Source organism: Watersipora subatra, chromosome 4, assembly GCF_963576615.1.
Source record: "Watersipora subatra chromosome 4, tzWatSuba1.1, whole genome shotgun sequence".
NCBI classification, from domain to species: Eukaryota; Metazoa; Bryozoa; class Gymnolaemata; order Cheilostomatida; family Watersiporidae; genus Watersipora; species Watersipora subatra.
In genome coordinates this window covers 27,703,139-27,724,057 of record NC_088711.1, presented here as the reverse complement: position 1 = coordinate 27,724,057, position 20,919 = coordinate 27,703,139, and the positions used below count along the sequence as shown (strand labels likewise).

The 20,919-nt window shown below is 36.6% G+C and overlaps 3 protein-coding genes across 4 annotated transcripts in view; 1 reads left to right on the top strand and 2 right to left on the bottom strand.

Annotated features, from left to right (window-relative positions):
- LOC137395189 (tubulin-specific chaperone D-like) overlaps positions 1-10,167 on the bottom strand; it is a 47,159-nt gene extending 36,992 nt beyond the window's left edge. Inside the window, exons 1-4 of the mRNA XM_068082021.1 lie at positions 10,105-10,167; positions 9,826-9,980; positions 3,934-4,082; positions 1,268-1,369 (exon numbers count right to left, since the gene is read on the bottom strand). Coding sequence (XP_067938122.1) covers positions 1,268-1,369; positions 3,934-4,082; positions 9,826-9,980; positions 10,105-10,136 — 438 coding nt within the window. The 5' untranslated portion in view covers positions 10,137-10,167. The remainder of the gene's footprint in view (positions 1-1,267; positions 1,370-3,933; positions 4,083-9,825; positions 9,981-10,104) is intronic.
- Positions 10,168-10,660: 493 nt separating this feature from the next.
- LOC137393049 (cilia- and flagella-associated protein 299-like) lies at positions 10,661-12,569 on the top strand. Its single transcript, XM_068079439.1, has 5 exons — positions 10,661-10,797; positions 11,072-11,202; positions 11,466-11,556; positions 11,878-12,020; positions 12,125-12,569. The coding sequence occupies exons 1-5, from the start codon at positions 10,690-10,692 to the stop codon at positions 12,348-12,350; spliced, it is 699 nt and encodes a 232-aa protein (XP_067935540.1). The 5' UTR covers positions 10,661-10,689; the 3' UTR covers positions 12,351-12,569.
- The window catches only part of LOC137393048 (N-alpha-acetyltransferase 25, NatB auxiliary subunit-like), a 50,645-nt gene continuing 42,194 nt past the window's right edge, over positions 12,469-20,919 (bottom strand). Inside the window, exons 16-21 of one of the 2 annotated variants that reach the window (XM_068079436.1) lie at positions 20,740-20,904; positions 18,204-18,324; positions 16,571-16,728; positions 15,715-15,840; positions 13,551-13,691; positions 12,469-13,004 (exon numbers count right to left, since the gene is read on the bottom strand). In XM_068079436.1, the coding sequence (XP_067935537.1) occupies positions 12,885-13,004; positions 13,551-13,691; positions 15,715-15,840; positions 16,571-16,728; positions 18,204-18,324; positions 20,740-20,904 (831 nt within the window). In that variant the 3' untranslated portion in view covers positions 12,469-12,884. Of the gene's footprint in view, positions 13,005-13,550; positions 13,692-15,714; positions 15,841-16,570; positions 16,729-18,203; positions 18,325-20,739; positions 20,905-20,919 lie in introns of those variants that run through there. The other variant, XM_068079438.1, reaches the window with a different exon arrangement.

Genomic DNA, 20,919 nt, shown 5'->3' with positions numbered 1-20,919 from the left:
TTTATAATAAAAATAAGGAACTACTATAAAGCAAACTATATATAAAATTGTAAAATATTGCTGTCAAAAATACAAGAATCGTTTTTCTCTTATGTCATCTTTTAGTGAACAATCCGTGAAAGTGAGATAGGTCTTAGGACAAAAGCGAAAGTTGTTTACATCGCTGCCTAAAAGGCGCCATATTGACTTAAAATTATTAACAACTCCAAAGAAACTAATGATATGAAACTTAATCGGCAGTTTGTGAGTGTGCCCACATTATGGCTTGCTGGTGAATCGCTCAAGTGTGTTTCGGCACACGCCAGCGATATCTCCGTACTCCTCATAAAGCACGCGATAAAATCGCCTAGTGTGTTTGGACCTTTACTGCTAGTCAAATATAACATTTTCATTAGCTGGAAGCTCATTGGAATACTCCACATGTGAACACAAAAAATGTCACTGAAAAGTGATATGCATGTATACATACAGTCAAACTCGGATAACTCGCCCTCGGATAGCTTGAACACATGGTTAACTTGAATGGATTTGTTTGGTCCATTCCCACGCAATGATAAATTGCTTTAGATAACTCGACCTTGACATCATTAACTCGAACAGTTTTTGCCCAATGGCTACCGAGGTGGTTGTTATCATTTTAGAATATCACTTTATTCCAAGCCATAAAGATAAACATCAACTTTTAGTAGTTCTTAGGCGTCATTATTACCATCATCAGCAAAATATTTTCGTTAACAACTTTTCTAAAAGTTTGCGAAAAATCAAATATTACCAAACATCCGCTTTGGTTTCGAAAACAAGGAAAAGTGAAATAACCTTCAGATAAATCTAAAATAAAATCGGCAAAATTGATCTTAGTCAAAATGGAGAAAAAGATGTCTTTTTTAACCTGAGAACGTCCTGGAAGTCACATCACCTAAAACAAATCTCAAGCGATAGGAAAATCTCTATACCTTCTGATGAAATTTTTAAAACATTACATGAGAGGCCCTTTAACTTGCAACAAGCAATCTATGCTTTTAATTTATATATAGTTTGTATATAAATCAGTTTGTATACTAATAAATACATGGACTTATGACAGTGCTCTGATAACTTGAGCGCTTTCGCTCGGTTCCGTGAAGTGTGAGTTATCCGAGTTTCCCTGTGTATATATATATATATATATATATATGTATATATATATGTATATATATATATATATATATGTATATATATATATATATTGGAAGTTGGGAGAAAGTGTGAAAAAAGAAACAAGACCTACATAAACATTATCAGGGTCCTGCTTCTGAAGGAGCTCCAAAACCGGTTCGACATCCGCCACTTCGTGAGGCAAATAGCGCACTATGACCTTGTAGCCTCTCATCTAAATAACCAAGGTTCAGAACATAGCGTTAACTACACAAGAGAGTCACAATGACATGTTATATCAGGGAAAATTACACAATTGAGCTGGTCTTTAAACCAACACGTAACTCTTTTTAATCATAATCTAGCCATTTACCTTAAAACTATTCTTGCTCAAAGCGATGGCCAGCATTTTCAAGTCAAAATAAAAGCCAGAACCTAGTTGTGTTATTGTTGTGCTAATGTTGTGCTATAGCTGTGCTATTGCTATGCTATTGTTGTGCTATTGCTGTGCTATTGCTGTGCTATTGTTGTGCTTTGTTGTGCTATTGCAGTGCTATTGTTGTGCTATTGTTGTGCTATTGCTGTGCTATTGTTGTGCTATTGTTGTGCTATTGTTGTGATATTGCTGCACTATTGTTGTGCTATTGTTGTGCTATTGCAGTGCTATTGTTGTGCTATTGTTGTGCTATTGCTGTGCGATTGTTGCGCTATTGCTGCGTTATTGTTGTGCTATTGTTGTGCTATATAGCAGGTGTACAAAAAGATAGTATTTAAACTTTTCAATTTTTCAGTTTAACCCCGATGTAAGGCAAGTATGGATACACGCTAACATTTATAGACATCTCCCTAGGGCATTTTAAAACGTATGAACTAAGGAGACGTCATCACGCCAGTCCAACAGTATTTAGTCTAATAAAAATGAGCAGGTTTTCTACACTCAGTTGATATGAGAAGCTATCAGTCTTCTTTAAATAAAATAATGACTTTATCAAATGAGTTTCATAAAGTTTGGTATACGGTAAATGTTTCATAGAAAGTAAATGTTTCATAGAAAGTACATGTTTCATAGAAAGTACTTGTTTCATAGAAAGTACATGTTTCATAGAAAGTGCTTGTTTCATAGAAAGTACATGTTTCATAGAAAGTACTTGCTTCATAGAAAGTACTTGTTTTATAGAAAGCACTTGTTTCATGGAAAATACTTGTTTCATAGAAAGTACATGTTTCATAGAAAGTAAATGTTTCATAGAAAGTACATGTTTCATAGAAAGTACATGTTTCATAGAAAGTACTTGTTTCATAGAAAGTACTTGTTTCATAAAAAGTCAGATTTCTTGGGTGGCCATTTTTTATCCGTATTTAACAACTATGAAGGATGAAGCCGTAACTTCTGTGCAAGTATTCAGTTTCGGCTTGGTTAATATTTTCTTATAGTCAAGTGTTAGGTTGAATATCAACTACAGTAATACCAAACTTTATCAACTATTAACGCTTGTCGAATCCTTTAAAAATCTTTACATCATCTTTTTCAGGACATTCAACTTTGATGGAATGATTGCAAACATAATGCTGTTGAGTTTTATGAGTTGATAAATTATTTAAAATGAATTTTAATGGAAATTTAAACAATTTAAAAAAAAACAAAGCTTTACGAACAATAAGAACCACTTGGAAAAATGAAATATATAATTTAATCAGATTATTGCTATGCTATTTGATTTCCGTGATGACAAATTAAAACTTTATGGGGTTTGTGAATATTACAAGAAAGGCCCAAAACATAAAGTAATATTAAGCAGTGATTTACTCAATATTCAATAATATTCAATGAAATATTCAATGAAACAAAGTAATGCTTTCTCAATCAGCAAGAAATGTAAAGAATTGAATATCTGACAGAAGCTGCAAAAGGTGTGACCGACCATCTTGCAGCAAGAGTGTTACACAGAGATACAATAAAAACACAAGAACTTCTGAATTGCTACCTTATGAAGGAGTGAGTCATGGATTTCAAAATTTAAACAAAGTCCTCATTAAAAGTGTCAGCATTTACTGTGATGTCTGCCCATATGTTGAAAGTAGTAGGCTAATAATATCAAGAGTCTTGAAGCAACTGTAAATTTAATGGAAGTTTCTTAAACAATCATTCATAAAAGACAAAGTAATATAAGTATATAGCCTCTGTATATGCTCTCTAGCCTACACCATGAATTTTGGCAAATATCTGTCTTGAAATAAAATGTTCGACGTAACATAGCTGACATTTGGGAAAATAATACAGTTTGCCATAAAGGAACAAAATTATATGCAAAATTGATGGTGAAACACAAGAATAACAACATATACATGTATATTAGTTTACTTTGAACTATATTTAGTCTAAGCTAGAGTAAGTTCAAGTCCATACTTCATGACCAAAAATACGTATTGTTGAGTTTATTTTTTCAGGCTGAGTAATAAAAACATCTAACTGATCATTAATTTTTTAATTTAATTTCTACGCATAATTTACCCCTAAATTTTCCCATAGTTTCATGTAAGGCATTTGTGTTTATGTTGTAATTGTTTGCAGAGTTTATCAGAATAGCAGGAAATCAGCAAATACATTTTGATCTTTTATGAATGTTCGCTCCAAGATATGATGATGACAGCATAAGAAGAAAATATCAGAGTAAGTTAATCTTGCATGCGGAAGTTTTCCTGTACATAAAGTTACAACCAGATGAAACCTGTCAGCAGATGAAGGTTTACAAATGAATATTCATTTAGTATTTCAAATACTATAGAGATGTGTCAAACCTTAGTGAGGAGGTGGAGGCAGGTGAAAAGTAGATACATATGCCCTTCGACACAATCTTTTTGTCTCGCAGTCGATATGATGGTATGGACTATCTCCTCGAGATGAGGGTCTACCAAGTGAGGCTGCTCTTGATATTCATCAACGAGATCTGTGGACAAACTTTAAATGTGTTGATACTGCTACAAACTATTACTTTTAACTTTATGGCTTGAATTGTACAACAGAAGCTAAGAAATAAACTGACAGTCTCACTAATTATCAAGCCTATTAACTTCCATACTCCGTAAACCTAACACAAACATGGTGCCCGAGTGAGGAAAGGGGAATATCAATAACTGCAGCTACTTTCAGTCAGCTGAAAAAGATGATCCTTAACTAATAACTCAATCACTTTCAAATAGATTAAGGATGGCCAAAGCTGACAACTTCTTAGTTCCTAGACCTTGTACAAGATAGTAATAACTTGTCATCCCAATGGAACCATTTCAAAGAGTTTAACTACTATCTTACAGCATCACAGAAGGCAGACATAGATGATAAGGTCAAGGTAGCCATTCTGCTTCGATGCATTACTCTTTGAAGAGCGGATATTTTCAAAACAATTATATTTGAAACGGGGAAATCAAAGAACAATTATGATGATGTGATAAAGAACTTTGATCAGACTTGCAGCAAAACGCCAAACAAAATAATTAAACGTCACCAGCTGCTTTCTCCAAAACAAGGGCTTCAATCTATAGATGAATATGTAACTACATTAAACAAGATAGTCAGAGAGTGCAGTCTAGGAGACATATGTGAAGAATTTATGATACAAGCACTTCTGCTTGGAATAGCAAACAACTCGTGTAGAAGTGAACTCTTTTGAAGTAGCAAAAAACCTCACATTGAAGGAAGCTGTCAAAGTGCAAAATATCGGAATCTTCACAAGCATATCTTGAATCTATCAAATCTGAAGAATCTGTTCACAGCATCAAATGATCTTCCAGGAACAAGCCCAATAATTACTCAACCTCTACAGACACAAGAAGAGGGAACAACCAGAGTGAGAATCAGTCAAATTGTGGCAGCTGTGATAGGTCACACTTGCCCCGCAGATGCACAGCCAATAGAAAATAGTGTGAAAAGTGTAACAAGTTTAACTACTGCAGAGCTGTTTTTAAGTCCAAGAGAAAACAAAAAGATACGCTAGATGACTGCTGAGCAGCTAAATGAGCATGACAGTAACTCAGCTGACCATTGCTGTGCATACAAGTAACACGTAAAGGCAAGCAGTTTTCTTTATTCTCCAAACTAACAGAGAAAACTGGCTACTTGGAGCTACTAAAGAAGAGTGTTTCTGGCAAAAAGATCAGGAGAACATTCCATACCCTCAAAAAACTAGCCATTGCAGATACCACACTCCAGCACTTTAAAGTAAATCATTCAGTTACCATGCAATGTGATGCTAGTATAGACTGGGAGCTGCCCTGATTCAGTACAACAAACCTGTGGCATTTGCATCACGCAGTCAGACGAAGAGTGTAAAAAAATGCTCCAATCGAACTGGAATTGCTGGCAATAGTGTTTGCAATGCAGCGCGTCGATCAAGATGTCTTTGGAAACTTAAATGTTCACATACATACTGATCATGAATTGCTTACACCTATCTCAAACAAATCTCTGCTCAAAGCTCCTAAGAAGTTACAATCCATGTTATTAGCAATGCAAAGATATCCTGCAAAGTTGATATACTGCCGCAGATCACTGTCAACATGCTCTCCAGATGTCCCGCAGATATCTCGACGGCTGACAATTTGCAAGTCGGACAGATCTTCCCAATACATATTCTCCTCTCTGATTTAAATAAAACTAATCCTAAACAAAATATACCAGTCAGCATAGAGACTTTTAAGCAAATCCAGACAGCAACACAAACAGACGACGAGCAGGATCAGATTTCTACAGCCATTGAACACTACTTCCATTTCAGGGACCAGTTAGCGGTCTTGGGTGGAATAACCTACAAAAGGCTTCAATTAGTTATCCTGAAATCATATGGCTCAAAACTTTATAGAAGCTGCACACTAGCCATCAAGGTACAACTCTGCATCATCAAGGCTGCAACTTAAGGAGAGCCAGGTCATGCGTATATTGGCCAAACATGGCAATTGAGATCAGATCACACATAGATCAATGTGTAAGCTGCGCAATGAGCACTCCGACTCAGGGCAAGGAAACCATGCAAAACCATAACATACTGGCAGCTCCATGGGTCAAAATAGGCATGAACCTGCTCACTCATAAAGGAAATGGCTGCATCATAGTGGTTGATTAGTTCAGTGATTTTCTGGGTATGATCCCCTCAAAGATAACAGGACAAAGACAGTCATAAAGGCATGCAAGAGAATATTTGCCAGTTACGGTATTCCCCTGATTGTGCAATCAGATACCGAACCTCAGTTCACAGCCTCAAAATTTTCCAATTTCAGCAACAGTTGGGGATTTAAACATACAACATCTTTCCAGGGAGTGCCCAACCAAACAAGAAACCAGAAACAGCAGTAAAAATATTCAAAAAGTTCTTGAGACGAGTAAGAAGACCCTTTCCTAGCAATACTTGAATATAGGAACACAACCACCGCTAGCATTTCAGCATCTTTTTTGTATCCAAAGAATGATAGGTAGATCCATCAGATCAATACTTCCTACTAGTGCCTCGACGCATAGCCAAAAAAAGATAGTACTCTAAGACAAAACACGGAAAAAGTCGGTGACACAACGACACTATGACAAAACAGCAACTGACCTACCCCAATTGAAGATCGGGTCACCTGTACTGATACGGAGTCTCGGGGGTATTACAGCTAAGTGGGGCGAAGGTGCTGGAAGCCATATCTGACAGATCATACGCAATGGTCAACAACGACAATGGAAACATTCTCCAACGCAACCAACATACGGCAGAAAAACCCCCATACAATTCGATAAACCTCTGAACATTGAACAACATTATATGGATTCTCCAAGCGAGATGCACGAAATCACAGATCCAGCAATAGTTCCTGAAACAGCAGAAAAAGCTGCGACATCAAGTGACTCTCATCACAGCAACATTCCACCAACCGAAACAACCACACCTGTAACTGTGACAGCCAACCATCCAGGTTGCAGATCTCAATGCAATACCCGTATACCAGCGGAGTACGATGACTACAATATGGGAAAATCGATCTGATAAGATCGCACTTAGAAATACATATATTACTTCTTTGAGGAATACTAGACAACTTACAACAGTCCAACCTTTAATCTGTTCATCTCAATTTATTTGAAGGGAGACGTTCAGGACTTGAGCTATCCTTCCATCATTCACTTTTATACAAATAATATGTGGACTCACATCCGGTTTATTGTGCATTATTATTTTGGTAATCATGCGCAGACAATCGTTATATTTGAGTCGTAAGCCCAGTTTCTTTGAACTATCTAGCTTGAAGTGTACGACAGAAAATAAGGCGAAAACTGACTGTCCCACTAATCATTAGGTCTATCAACTTCTATACGCTGTGAACCTAACACAAACAAACACTAGGATACAACACCTTCAACATTAATTAATACTATATAGTACATTGCTTACACAAACTAGCTAACTGACACATTCTAAACATATTGCCCGAGGTAACAGTAAATATATAGTATAGTTAAGTGACCAAACGAACACTGCTATACTAAACTATAAAATGAGAAGACATAGATCATAAGCATAACTTTACAACCAAACGAAGCACAAAACTTAGAATAGAGCAATACATCTTCTAAAAAACAATATTGGTCACCTAAATCTACATCAAAATAGAGAATAAATAGCAACAAAATTAAGCTGATGCAACCTATTATGAGTATAAACTATTTTACACTATGGTACATGTAGATTAAAGGTTTCGGAACAACATGGACACAAATAATAGTTAGAGCAGGCTTCTAAGTATTATGTGACCATTTCTGTAGAGGGTTCTAGAGTTCTTGATAAAAAAATTGATTATTGATAAATGGTAATATTGATAAATGGTATATTCAGTTAAATGTAGTTTTTACGTTCGAACACTTTTGCAATATTACATCAAGTCAGCAAATTCGATTTAACGCGAACGTTCTACTATTCTAAATACATAATGCACTTGCGTCATTTGCAGACACTGTAATTGTATTAACCTTATTTTCATCAAGTGTTTATTTAATAGATTTGTTACTGAAACTTCCACCTATATAATTTTCGTTGCAACTTAGATGTCTCAACTATTGATGAGGTTGTCCTCATCAAAATACAAAGTGAAGAACATCAAAAGGTTACAGAGCTTATTGTACCACTAATCAATCATTCATTAAAACTATAAATTTATCCATTCTAAGCACTACTATAAGCCCTATACTACTCTAAGCAGACCATTTTACTTACAAAGCAAAATAACTTTTTATTTGCGTGAAGTTCACAAGCAAATTAAGCCCCATTTGCGCAAAAAATATGTAGGTGTATTTGTAACACTAATGTATAGAAGTACAGTATTAGCAAAAGCAGATAGCAAAATGGAGAAACATCTAAACACAGGAGACAATACGCAATATTACAATGAACATGACACCTAATACATTAGAGAACGAGCAATAAAGACAGTCATCATATACTCATCTACAAGCAGCTTAGAAACCTTCTGTGGAAGTAGCCCATGAGGAAAGAGACATCAATTGACATGCCAGAAAACTATTGAAGACCATATCAGACCCGTACCAGACACAACCGAGACAATTGGAATTAGTCATCATTTCTAATCATTACACCCCTATGACATACTTAAGACAAGTTCACTCAATTACTAATTCTCTGCAACATAAAGAAAAAAACCTGAGTCTCTAAACACCTTCTCAAAGGCTAACAGATACATCTATAAAAGAGAACAGCTCCAACGACTCAGTCTCTCTACCTAGCTGTCGATCTACTTATCTCTCCTGTCTGAAAAACCTGCTGAGGCTCCCTCCGCCTGCTGAGACACGTTCCTCTGCCTCTGGAGCCTCCCTCTCTCTTCCCTTTGCCTCTGGAGCCGTCCTTTCTCTTCTGTCTCTGGAGACTATATCCCTTCCTTACCTAAGGAGCCTCCTTCTCCATCATCAGCTGATCCTTTTTACATCCCTACCTCAACTATCGAGCCTCTACATATACGGGCTGCCATAACTCTCATTTAACTGATGAAACTCGCAGCCGTGCGGCACCGAGCAAGCAAACCTGGACAACCGTTCGAGTAAGGGTGTAACTTTTATTAACTGTTTTAACTTTTTGTCATTAATATTATTATTTAGAATTTTGTTAGTTGGGTAGTTTAATTGGTCGGGCTTATAGAATTAAAAAGTACATTTTACTAGTAAATATCAGCACTGCTTACAATAGCTTAACATCTTCACTTGTACCTGAACCAGTAATAAACAAATTAGTTCCGACATGACAAAGCAGAAGTACAAAAACTGAACATAGTCAAAATGGAATGAAATGACAAAGCAGGTTCAACACTGATGTTGTGTGTGAGTTTGGATTAGTTATGCATAACATAATTTATCCACATCCACCCATAACAACACACAAAAAAGACGTCCGAATAATTGCGATGATTTTTTGCTCTCTCAAAAAACATTTTAGTTGTACCTAATTTGGCTATGTAGAGCAGATACAGGCAAATTTTACTGACTATGCTTGATTATACATTACTTCTGTTGTTAAACATAGGGCCTACTTTCTAATTTATGAATTATCCCATTGTTTAACACCGTTTTTTTTTCAAAGGTTGCCAGAACAGATATGCTACAGTTTAAAAAAATAGCGTAAATACCAATAAACCTCATCAAACTTTAAAGCGTACATGTAAAGCGCTCGATCGCTTTCTCCGTCTTAATCTTGTCGGAGTGGATTGTCTTTAGACTATGTAAGATGTCAACAACTTCATCCCTGGCCATAAATCTTTCATGAAGATTCTGAGCAATATTTTTCAGCCCAGCAGGAACCACGGGAGTAGCACTAAAGCAAACATAAGTAACAATAATTAAATACAAAAACAGTGTAATGAACGATATCACACCTAGAAATGGCTAAGCGAATACTCATCTACCAAGCATTTTTCAAGCGTATATAAATTTCTTACCCCTTAACTACAGATTTATTCTCGACTGGCATATCCAAAATCTGATAACTCAAAAATACGCTATTACGAATTGATCCTACCCACAGGGGTCGCGATGAACTATTTTTTACTAAGTAGAAAGAGACGGAATTTCATTATAAGAAAACAAGTAAATGGGAACGCTTGTTTAGTCGTGTTCATTGGAATTAAACATGATGCTTTGACAGAAATTGGTTAAAGGCTATGCTTTCATTTGCTTTATGAAATGTGCAGCAGCCGCACAATAATAGTCGACTCCGACGACTAAAACGACGCAACATGCTACCTTACGTTGGTTGCGAAGCAACAACATTCTGCTGCTAGCCTAACCAAAAAGATTCGTTTTGTATGTTATTTCTTTGTACTTAATATCAAGCAAGAAATGAACTCGTACGTATAATTTACAATAAAAACATAAACAGAACAAAAAATAAAAAAGAAGTTTTCGATCATTTAGATTTATTAGCGCATTTATACGCTATTTACAACTTAAGTAATTCGGTCAGTCCAATTTTCAGTTTTGCGAGTTAAGCCTGCCAGTTGAAAGTGTACTGTCGTTAGACAAAAATGGACGACGACGCCCCTACTGGTACTGACAACGTGATCACGGAGTTTGAAAACTATGAACAATTTTTAGACTCTCAAATTACTGCTTTGGACCTATTTTACTTAGAGGTGAGTGTAATTGAAGATGTAAATTACAGGTGACTAAAATTAATTCAAGTCAGATGGTATGCAGTGTACTAAAAGCTATCAAGTATTATGATATGGTAACTTTATCTGTAATGCAGTGACGCGGTTATAAAAAGTGAGTTGATAAAAATTTTTAGCTGCTGGTTATTATTAGCAGTACATAAGAGAGGGGAGGTAACACAGATGTTGAATATAGCTGTAAGAAATGGGCATTTTGCCAAAATATTACAATATTACATGTATATCTATTTTACAGGATGAAGAATTGGCAAGACAATTGGTCGAGTTGGGTTACAGAGGAAGTGGTGAGGTGCTAAAACGTGAAGAGTTTGAAGCAAGAAAACAGCAAGCTGAAGCTTCTCGTCTCGCTCAACGTAACAAAACCAAGTGAGTGTGATTTTCTGTGACATGGCAAACATGACAAGTAAACGCATGCACCTTTCTTTATGGCTTTAGCAATTTCAGTCGTCACACAATTTTTATGCACAATATAATACTAACAATGCCATTTTGCAAAAAATTAAAACTATAATTAATGTGTTAACTGATGTGAAAATAAGCTAATACTTTTTTGTGAGGTTGTACAGCTAATTTTTGTTTTAGCCAAAACGTAAATATACTCAATTTAAAACAGATAATTAATGTTACAGACAGCTAGCTCACCAAGGCAAAGATATCAAAGATCCATTTTTAAAAGCATTGGCAAACCGGGAGGAGTCTAACAGAAGTGGTAAAATGACTGTAAGTGATTATTATAGCAATAATTTATTTAATGTACTCTTCTGTGAGAGATGCGCTCAATAGTTACAAAATTTGATACGAACTAGTTACAAATACTTTCACTAGCGTTCTAAACATTGGGAACATTTTGAGATGTGAATTTGAGTTTCTATAGAAGACATACTTGAGACTGGCTAATGCTGGTAGTATGCAGGGTAGATGTTACTTGGCAGCCATAAGTGAGAGCAGTGAAAGAAGTAGCACTCAAGCTTATTTACAAAAGATTTAATGGAGTCAGAAAAAGTATAATCGCACAATTCACAAAATATCTTTTATTGACAGACAATAGTATTTATACGTGACAAGAATTCACGAGGACAGGAAATATCGGGCTATATTGACTATGCTCATAGATTAAAAACTGAAGACTTCGAACAATATTTTAATGGAAAGAAAAGACTCCTTCCCAAACCTTCAGATCTGAGGTAAGAACCAAAGCTATATTAGCGAACTAGAATAAACAAGAATTAAAGTATCATGTAATATCATGTCTCCCGCTACAATCCTAGATTTATTTGCTGTTTTAAAGCTTTTACAACTGGGAGACACAGACATCCACATCCAACCCGACTCCTAACTACCAAGTCATCGCTGAAAATGCCTCTGGACTGCTTTTCAAAAATAAACGAGATCGAAAGATACTTAATGTTGATCCAAAGTCATCTCCAGGAGACAACTCCACAAGAGTTGTTCTTGACTCACCAAAGTACATTCAGATAGTTATTTATGACCACATCACAAGAAGGAAGACTTAACTACAATACCACGAGGAGATGAAAAAATGATTGTGAAGTATGACATTGATTTTCCGTTGTAACTTTTTATACAAATAATTAGTTTGACTCCCTGTGACAATCGACAGATAAGACGAAATTTGTTTTATATTTGTATTTCCATAAACAACCAAATAAGCAGAAAACACAAAACAAGTAAGTACTTGTTTGAATTGGCGAGAAATAAAATTGACAAACTGCTTTGACAATCTGACAACAAGGAACTCTCAGATTGTCAGCATATTTGATAGCCTCGCTCAATACCTCGCTCAATAATTCTTACGTAAAACATTATAGATGAATTAGCCTAAAAAATTACATTATTTGGAGAAAATGTGAGCAGTGGCTGATGAAAGCCTACAAGATATGGCCATATCACATACTATGCATGCCACCAAAGCAAGCATTGTTGATCATTAATGTACATCATTAGTCTTTCCATACAATATCATTTAATGTAGCAAATGCAACAAGGCATAGGGGGTGGGTAGTAGGTGCGTGGCATAGCGGTCCGACCTACTGCGAGGTTAATCCTTCTAAAAATATTTTTTTATTGGCCAGAAGCTCTCTAATTTCTTTGGCACTTCTGTCATAGCTGATCAATATATTCTTATGCACTAGAGAGCTCCATTCATCCTGTAAAAATAAAGTTGATAGGTGTTTTATAACCTCCAATCGCTTGCTTGGCCATTTTGTAAAAGACCATGACCAAGTAACTTTATTAATCGATATGCCACCGAGGCTTATATTATTTGATCATAGTGAAGGAAACATTGGCTTAGCCTCAAAGTGATGTTGTATATCTATACAGGAAGGGCATCACCGCAATATCACTATAGGACACCAATTTCAGAGTATCGAAAGCTATAAAAAAACGCTATTTGATTGAATGACACCAATAACCAGAAAGTAGTTGCCAAAAGAGTTAACTATAACCAACACTAGCACACATTCACAGCCCTAAGTGAGTGTTGAGTACATTACCTACTTGTGATCTTCTAGGCCGTTAGTACTAAATACAGGAAGGAGCCTGCACCACCCCATAATTTTTCTTTTTAATTTAAAGAAAATGGCTATAATTTCCTTACTAGTAACCTATTAACCACTACAAAGTGCCTAGCTAATAAACCTGAAAGTTTATTGGCTAGCAACAGCCATAGGACCTACCACGCATACGCGTACCTTGTCTGTGTCGGTGAGAGATGACTCTGAGAGGGACTCAGACAGGGTCTCAGTATTGAGTTGGTTTGACTCTGTCATGAGCTCATTCAACAATGCCTTCAGCTTGTTCACGTATGACTTGAGTGAGGAGTAGGACGATAGCTATGACAAAAAATGCAAACACTATAACAATAAGAAAATTGAAAAAAGGTAGCTTTATTAATTTAATCAAGGAAAAAAATGATCTTGTCCACCAAACTTTTGATTTACCCAACTTTTATTCAACAGTAGCTCTCAGGCACTCTTCTTAGTCAACTGTTACATCATATTATAATAATTAGTTGAGTGCCCGGCATTGCATGGGTAATAAAAAAGCTTTCCCACAAAAAATTATTTTTATCAACACCGTTTACAAACAACGTTTACCATTGTAATTTTAAATGAAAGTTTGTTTATTTCTGTGTGTGCCCAACTAATGCATAATTCAAGTATTTAAAGCTCAAGGCATAGCTAAAACAGATTGTTAAAAACATTTTTTACTTCTTATGCTAGAAATTCATTGAAGTTTTAAAACAGTTTGTAAACAGTGGCAGGTAATGTAGTTGCCATTGGCTAAGTTTCTTTAACCGATGAATTTGAGTAGCTTAAGCTACGGTAGTCTATATCTATCTTATGATAAAAGCCGTGTCCGTCTTTCCAACTGGAAGTTAAACAGAAAGATTGCACCTCACAGGATTTGAACCCGTACATTTGGTAGATGCGTGGATTTTAAGCCAAGCGCACTACCACTAAGCTACACCCCCACCTCGCCACTGCTTGAAATAATTGTACTTATGTTATGCGTCATGATCTCTCATGCAATTATGATCTTCAAGCGCACTAATAATAATCAAATAAATATATTGCACCTGTTTGCAAAACTGGTGTTAGCGAGTTCAAATTCAGTGCGAGGTGGTTTTCTCGTTCTTCGTATATTAATCAGTATAACTCGACATATGACAAAGAAGCACTTGGATTTATATACATAATATATATGTATTATATTAATAATTTGCACAGGAATGTAATCAGATGTATTCAAAAAATGGCAATAGATAAAACCATACAAAAGATTGAATAAAAAATACTGAACTATATATGACAAAACTAAATAAAGTGATAATTTATAAATAGAAGTTTCTATTCTTACTTTGACATAGAAACACGAAAACAGAAATGCAGTAACGAGTAGATTCAGAGGTGGAGTTGGCGAGCGGGAAAAATAAGTGACATAAGTTACTTTAACTTTGATTAGCTCAAATCTAAACAAACATATTTTATATGCTTTTTGTTATTTTGATAAATTTTTACAGCTACTCTCTTATTTTACTTAGCCTTTCCCGTTTCACTTGAAAACTGTCCTATTTCCAGAAAATAACAATTGTATTTTGAAAACTACTTTGGGCAAAGAATCAAATAGTGATTCAGATTTTACATTGTAGGGCGGAAGATTCACATAATGATATGATAAGTGAAGGCATGACTGCATTAACTTGTATACATATATTCACAAACTGGTATTTATATCCACAATTGTGTATACACTGTAACTGATAAAAAATGATTAAACCCATACAAGAGTGGTAGAAGTGAGAGTGTGTGAGCAATCAATCGAAGATTGACTATGGCGCCTGCTTTGCTTATTCCAAAAATATGCTGTACATGCTTTTAGGAGCATTGTTCCACAAACAATGGCTCTGTGATCTGCCATGAGTTTAAGTCATGACTGTCTGTCATGACATCTGTCATATCTGTCAATGACGGTCACCACCAGTGGCGTTTATTGGGAATCCTTCGTTTTTCGTGATGTCATTTTATCGTTGTTGGCCATCTTTATAGACAATTTTATCATTAAAAACACGAAGCTTTTGCAATGATAATTTGAAAACGATGTTTTTGTTTGCAATTTTTTTATTATAGTATCAAAACAACACCTAAAAGTACTAGTAAATAGAAAAAAACGATCGTTTTCTACAAAAATGGCGGCTTTTTCGTAAACGAGGGCATGTGCAAACGACTTGACGTCAAAAAAACCATGGATTGAACCCAACCTGCTGTTGCAGGTGAAGTGTTTTAGACAGTCGCTGTTCTCTAGTGTTAGGAAGTACAACAGTATAAAGTATGACAACACAACTGGATTACTAACCAGGGAAGGAGACACATTCGGTTTAGATTGTCCGCCATGTTTCTTTTTCTTTGGTTGGGCAGCCTGTCTTACAGGAAGATAAAGCTTCCAGAAAATGCCAGCGAAAATGACTGCGAAGCTCAGGTGCTGAAAACACAGCCAATGGGCATATTGGAATATCGATGTTGATTACCGAGTATACTAACACGTGAGTCAATCACAACACATTGAGTTACCTTGCTGCATCTGCTGGTAACATTTAATGAGTTTTTGTTTGGTGTGACAGGATACAGAAAGTGCAAGACATGTGAGTGATTTGAAGGCTACTCGCTTTGTTCTCACGAAGGTAACACGAATAAATCTTTCTTCTGGTGTAGTCATACGATTGAAATATTAACATATGCACATACGATATAGCTGTGGTATACCAGCTTGTCTTTATATTTCGTACCAGCATCCAACAAACATTTGCTACTAAAAATTTATAAGTTGGCTTTGAAGATGCAGACTAAAACAAAATCCCTAGAAACCTCTTAGTGTCATCTCAGACAGTTACCACATTTTATATATGTAAAATTTGGGCTGTATGTTGGTAGAACTTTCTGAACTAATTTTAGAATGAATTTTCATTCCATGGCAATTATAAGCAGCATCTCAATGCTAGTATCAGCAGTTATAGGTGGCAAAACACTTTTGTCATCTATAACTGCCGATTACACAGAAGGAGCCACTTGATCAGTTATCCACTCAAAAGATTTTTACGATGAATCACTAAGCGCAGCGTTAAAGGCCTGTCAACTAATACAACTTCAGAGGTTATCGATGCGCTTTTATTTGCACTTCTTAAATCCCACCAAAAGCATGTACACCGACTTACCTCTGTTAGACTGCTCAAGCTATTGATGTAAGCGGCTATGGACTTGCGATGCACTTGTTGGTCTGTAGACTGAGGCCATGACACACATTTGCAACAGCTATTAAAACTATCTGTTAATTGAGCGAAGCGATCAGCAAGTGTTGGCTCAGAATTATAGCCTGTGAAAATCACAAAGGTATCATAACTAGAAAGCCCCTGATACACTATAAATTTAAATAATAAAGTAAATGGTGTAGCAGAGTTTTTGCTCAATACCTAAAGAAAGCAACTCCTATTTGCAGATAATTAAGGTTGATTTGTTACCACAGCGGGTGTAATCTCCCAGTTGATTTGTTACCACAACGGGTGTAATCTCCCGATTGGTTTGTTACCACAGCGGGTGTCATCTCCCAATTGGTTTGTTACCACAGCGGGTGTCATCTCCTGATTGGTTTGTTACCACAGCGGGTGTAATCTCCCGATTGGTTTGTTACCACAGCAGGTGTCATCTCCCGATTGGTTTGTTACCACAGCGGGTGTCATTTCCCGATTGGTTTGTTACCACATCGGGTGTAATCTCCCGATTGGTTTGTTACCACAGCGGATGTCATCTCCCGATTGGTTTGTTACCACAGCGGGTGTAATCTCCCGATTGACTTGCTGTTGAAGTGAACAAACCTACTGCGACTTAATACTGAAAAACTAGATGATAACATCAGAGAATCACTTAGAAACAGTAGCAAACAAGAATTTTCATAAAGCTAACTACTTATGCGTATATTCAAGGACGCACTGAGTGTGATGTGCCCTACCAACATCCTAAGCTAAATAACTAACCAGTCTGTAGCAATTTGTGACCAAACTAATCGATAACTAAATGTAATAGATTCAACACCGACTTAGTCCACAGCGAACCAAAATAAAAGCATCCCTACGGTAGGCACGAGAAGGGATGGTAGTAGGTGGGCACGGTAAGTAAGGTAGGCACGAGAAGGGATGGTAGTAGGTGGGCACGGTAAGTAAGGTAGGCATGAGTAGGGATGGTAGTAGGTGGGCACGGTAAGTAAGGTAGGCATGAGTAGGGATGGTAGTAGGTGGGCACGGTAAGTAAGGTAGGCATGAGTAGGGATGGTAGTAGGTGGGCACGGTAAGTAAGGTAGGCATGAGTAGGGATGGTAGTAGGTGGGCACGGTAAGTAAGGTAGGCATGAGTAGGGATGGTAGTAGGTGGGCACGGTAAGTAAGGTAAGCATGAGTAGGGATGGTAGTAGGTGGGCACGGTAAGTAAGGTAGGCATGAGTAGGGATGGTAGTAGGTGGGCACGGTAAGTAAGGTAGGCATGAGTAGGGATGGTAGTAGGTGGGCACGGTAAGTAAGGTAGGCACGAGAAGGGATGGTAGTAGGTGGGCACGGTAAGTAAGGTAGGCATGAGTAGGGATGGTAGTAGGTAGGCACGGTAAGTAAGGTAGGCATGAGTAGGGATGGTAGTAGGTAGGCACGGTAAGTAAGGTAGGCACAGGGCTATCTAACAAGTCTTAGCAGCGATGTGTGTGAGGTTGGTTAAAACAGGACCTATTGTGAAACAAGTCGACACTAAAAACCCTTCAGTATAAACATTTGGTAATATTTTAATGCCTACTTCCCCCTATACTTACCAGGGTTGCTACAGGTAGCTACCACTTCCACCACTAATCTTATCATACTGCCAAATATATCAAGTAGCCCGGCCTTGACTTCTTGTTTTAGTCGTGTAGAAATGGTTGTGAACCTTGGCACCTGACAAACACAACTGCTGTATACTTCACTCAAATGTTACGCAATAATAAAGAATGCCACCAGCCCAACTCTTACAATATGACGTTCAACTGGCCCATAAGACATGAACTACAATTACTGAACGCAATCTAACATTTAACTGAACTGTGCGGAGACATACCACAACTTGTGGCGTTCAAGTCGACTCGAAGTATAAATTTGGTCTAAATTTTAGTTTGAAAATACTGGTTTTGACATGTACCTGCCGCATAAGTTGACCTCCTTTCTCTGGCTCAAATCGCTTGATCGGAATATTTAAGTCGACATCAAAGGCGAAGTAGGGCTAAGGAAATTGTATTCAATAATCAGCTGCCCGTCATCTGGACATTTTGTTAAGCAGTATCATTTCCAAAAGTTTATATTAGCTATTTAGTTTGGTCAGTAACAAATGTCAATGACATTTTTGAAATAATTGTATACCGTTAAACATGGAGATGTCCGGCCAACCACGAAAAATGATGACATATGATACAACATTCAACATAAAAGTCGTTCAAGCATTCAAAGACAGTAGCAACTGTCAACTGCCTTTGGCTGCAGCCCGGCACAATTGTCAGTGAAAAATTTGTCAGGAATTGGAGGAAAACATAAAACCCCATTTAAAAATTACCTTCAAAAAATGTGTGAATCGTGGTCAAAACCAAGAAAGATGGCCAAGATTACAGAAAGAAATAATGCCATGGGTTTTATTTGAACACCTATGTGGAAAAATCGTAATAAGAGCATTTATCCGGCTGAAAGCTTTACAGTAGGCACACAAGAATAAAGAAGATAGACGGATTTCAAGACAACGGTCAGTTGTAGTAATAGTCTGGTCATTCGTAAAAAAGACAAAGATTTTACAGCAGCTACTGAAAGATTTGGACCCAAAATCACGCAATTCCTGAAATTTGCCATCAAGCAAAAGATGAAATGAATCCGATATTGCACAGATCGAAAATGTGGATGAAACGCCTATTTTTTTGACGCCATCAGCAATACAACGGTAAACAAAAAAAGAGGGAAGACAATTATTGTGAAAATAACAGGGCATGAAAAACAACATTTCACCATCGTGTTGTCTTGCCTCGCCAATGGAACGAAACATCAACCTATGGTAATACTCAGAAGAAAAAACAATGCCAAAAGACAAGTTCTCACCAGGCGTAATGATTCACGTACAAGACAAGGGATAGATGGACGATTGTGGATGTGTCAAATGGATCAACAAAGCTTGGGCTCATCGACAAGGCGCCTTGCTTAAACCGAATCGTTGTTAGTGTTGGAAATGTTCAAGCCACATTTAACAAATAATACAAAAAAGTAATAAATAATCCTGGGCAATTTGTCCAGCGATCCGAAGTTTTGAAACTTTTATTAAATATATATAAATGTGCTGATAATACAATGATAATTGGTAAAACACTAATAAAAAAAGTCCAGCAACACACAGCAAATGTCACTAAACAGAAAAAAATCTTTCAGTTATTCGGGCTAAAACCATAAAAATTCGTACGATTTTAAAAACTCATAAAAATATTTACAGTAGCATCATATCCATTGAGCACACATTCATCATTCTTTCATGACTCGAACTAAACTGGAAAATTATAGTTAGTATTAAAAAGTTCTTCAATTGCATCAAAACCATCCACGATCTACCGATGAATGAGTCGTATCGATTTTTTTCGCGATATTGTTCCAGTAAAATTTGTTATTATAGCTGAAGTAAGTAGATAAAGATAATTGAAAACTGGTACAAAAGGTAGTGAAATTTCTCGACTAATGTCCTGTGCAAGAATTAATCTAATTGGTGTACACTGCAACTCAGAAACCGCATATGTAAACAGAGCTATGTGAATGCTGTTATTTCGACCCGCTAGGTTTTCTGACAAACCCTATGCTATGTTGGAAAACGGCCGTTACGGTTCAAAGGGTTAAGGATTCTATGCGTACAAAGTGGAAAGAGTGGATGGCATCTGGTCAAAAAACTTACACTGCCGCCGGAAATATGCCTAGAGTGTGTCAGTGGGTGAACCATTCATGGAAGTATATTGTATCAAAAATTGTCATGTCATTCAAAAAATGTTATATTACTAATGCAATGGACATTGCAGAGGATGATATATTATGGGAAGAAGATAACAACATCATTTTAAAATTTTGGTATTTACGATAGCATTCTCGAATCTGAATTTAGTAAAACTTAGGTCGTGAAAGAAAGGACAGCCATATAAGACGAGGATGGATTTTTAAACTTAAAACTTAGTGTCAATTTTTCGGTTTATTAAGGTTATTTATTTTAAGGTGATTCAATAACAGGAGTATCAGAGTGTAACAGAGCATAAAAATAGAAAGCAACAATTAATTAGGCCTTGACTATCATCTCACACATACCTCCACCTCCTCCATTTCTTTCCACACGGAGAGTTGCTCATGATAATCTTTCGCCAGAGTATCAAGTAAGTCTAACAGGTTAGGCGTGTCAGTTGAACCGGCTGCCAGATGTACTGACGTCGCTATTAACCTAATGGATAGGTTTCTATATCTCAACCAGTGTTTCTATAAAAAATTACT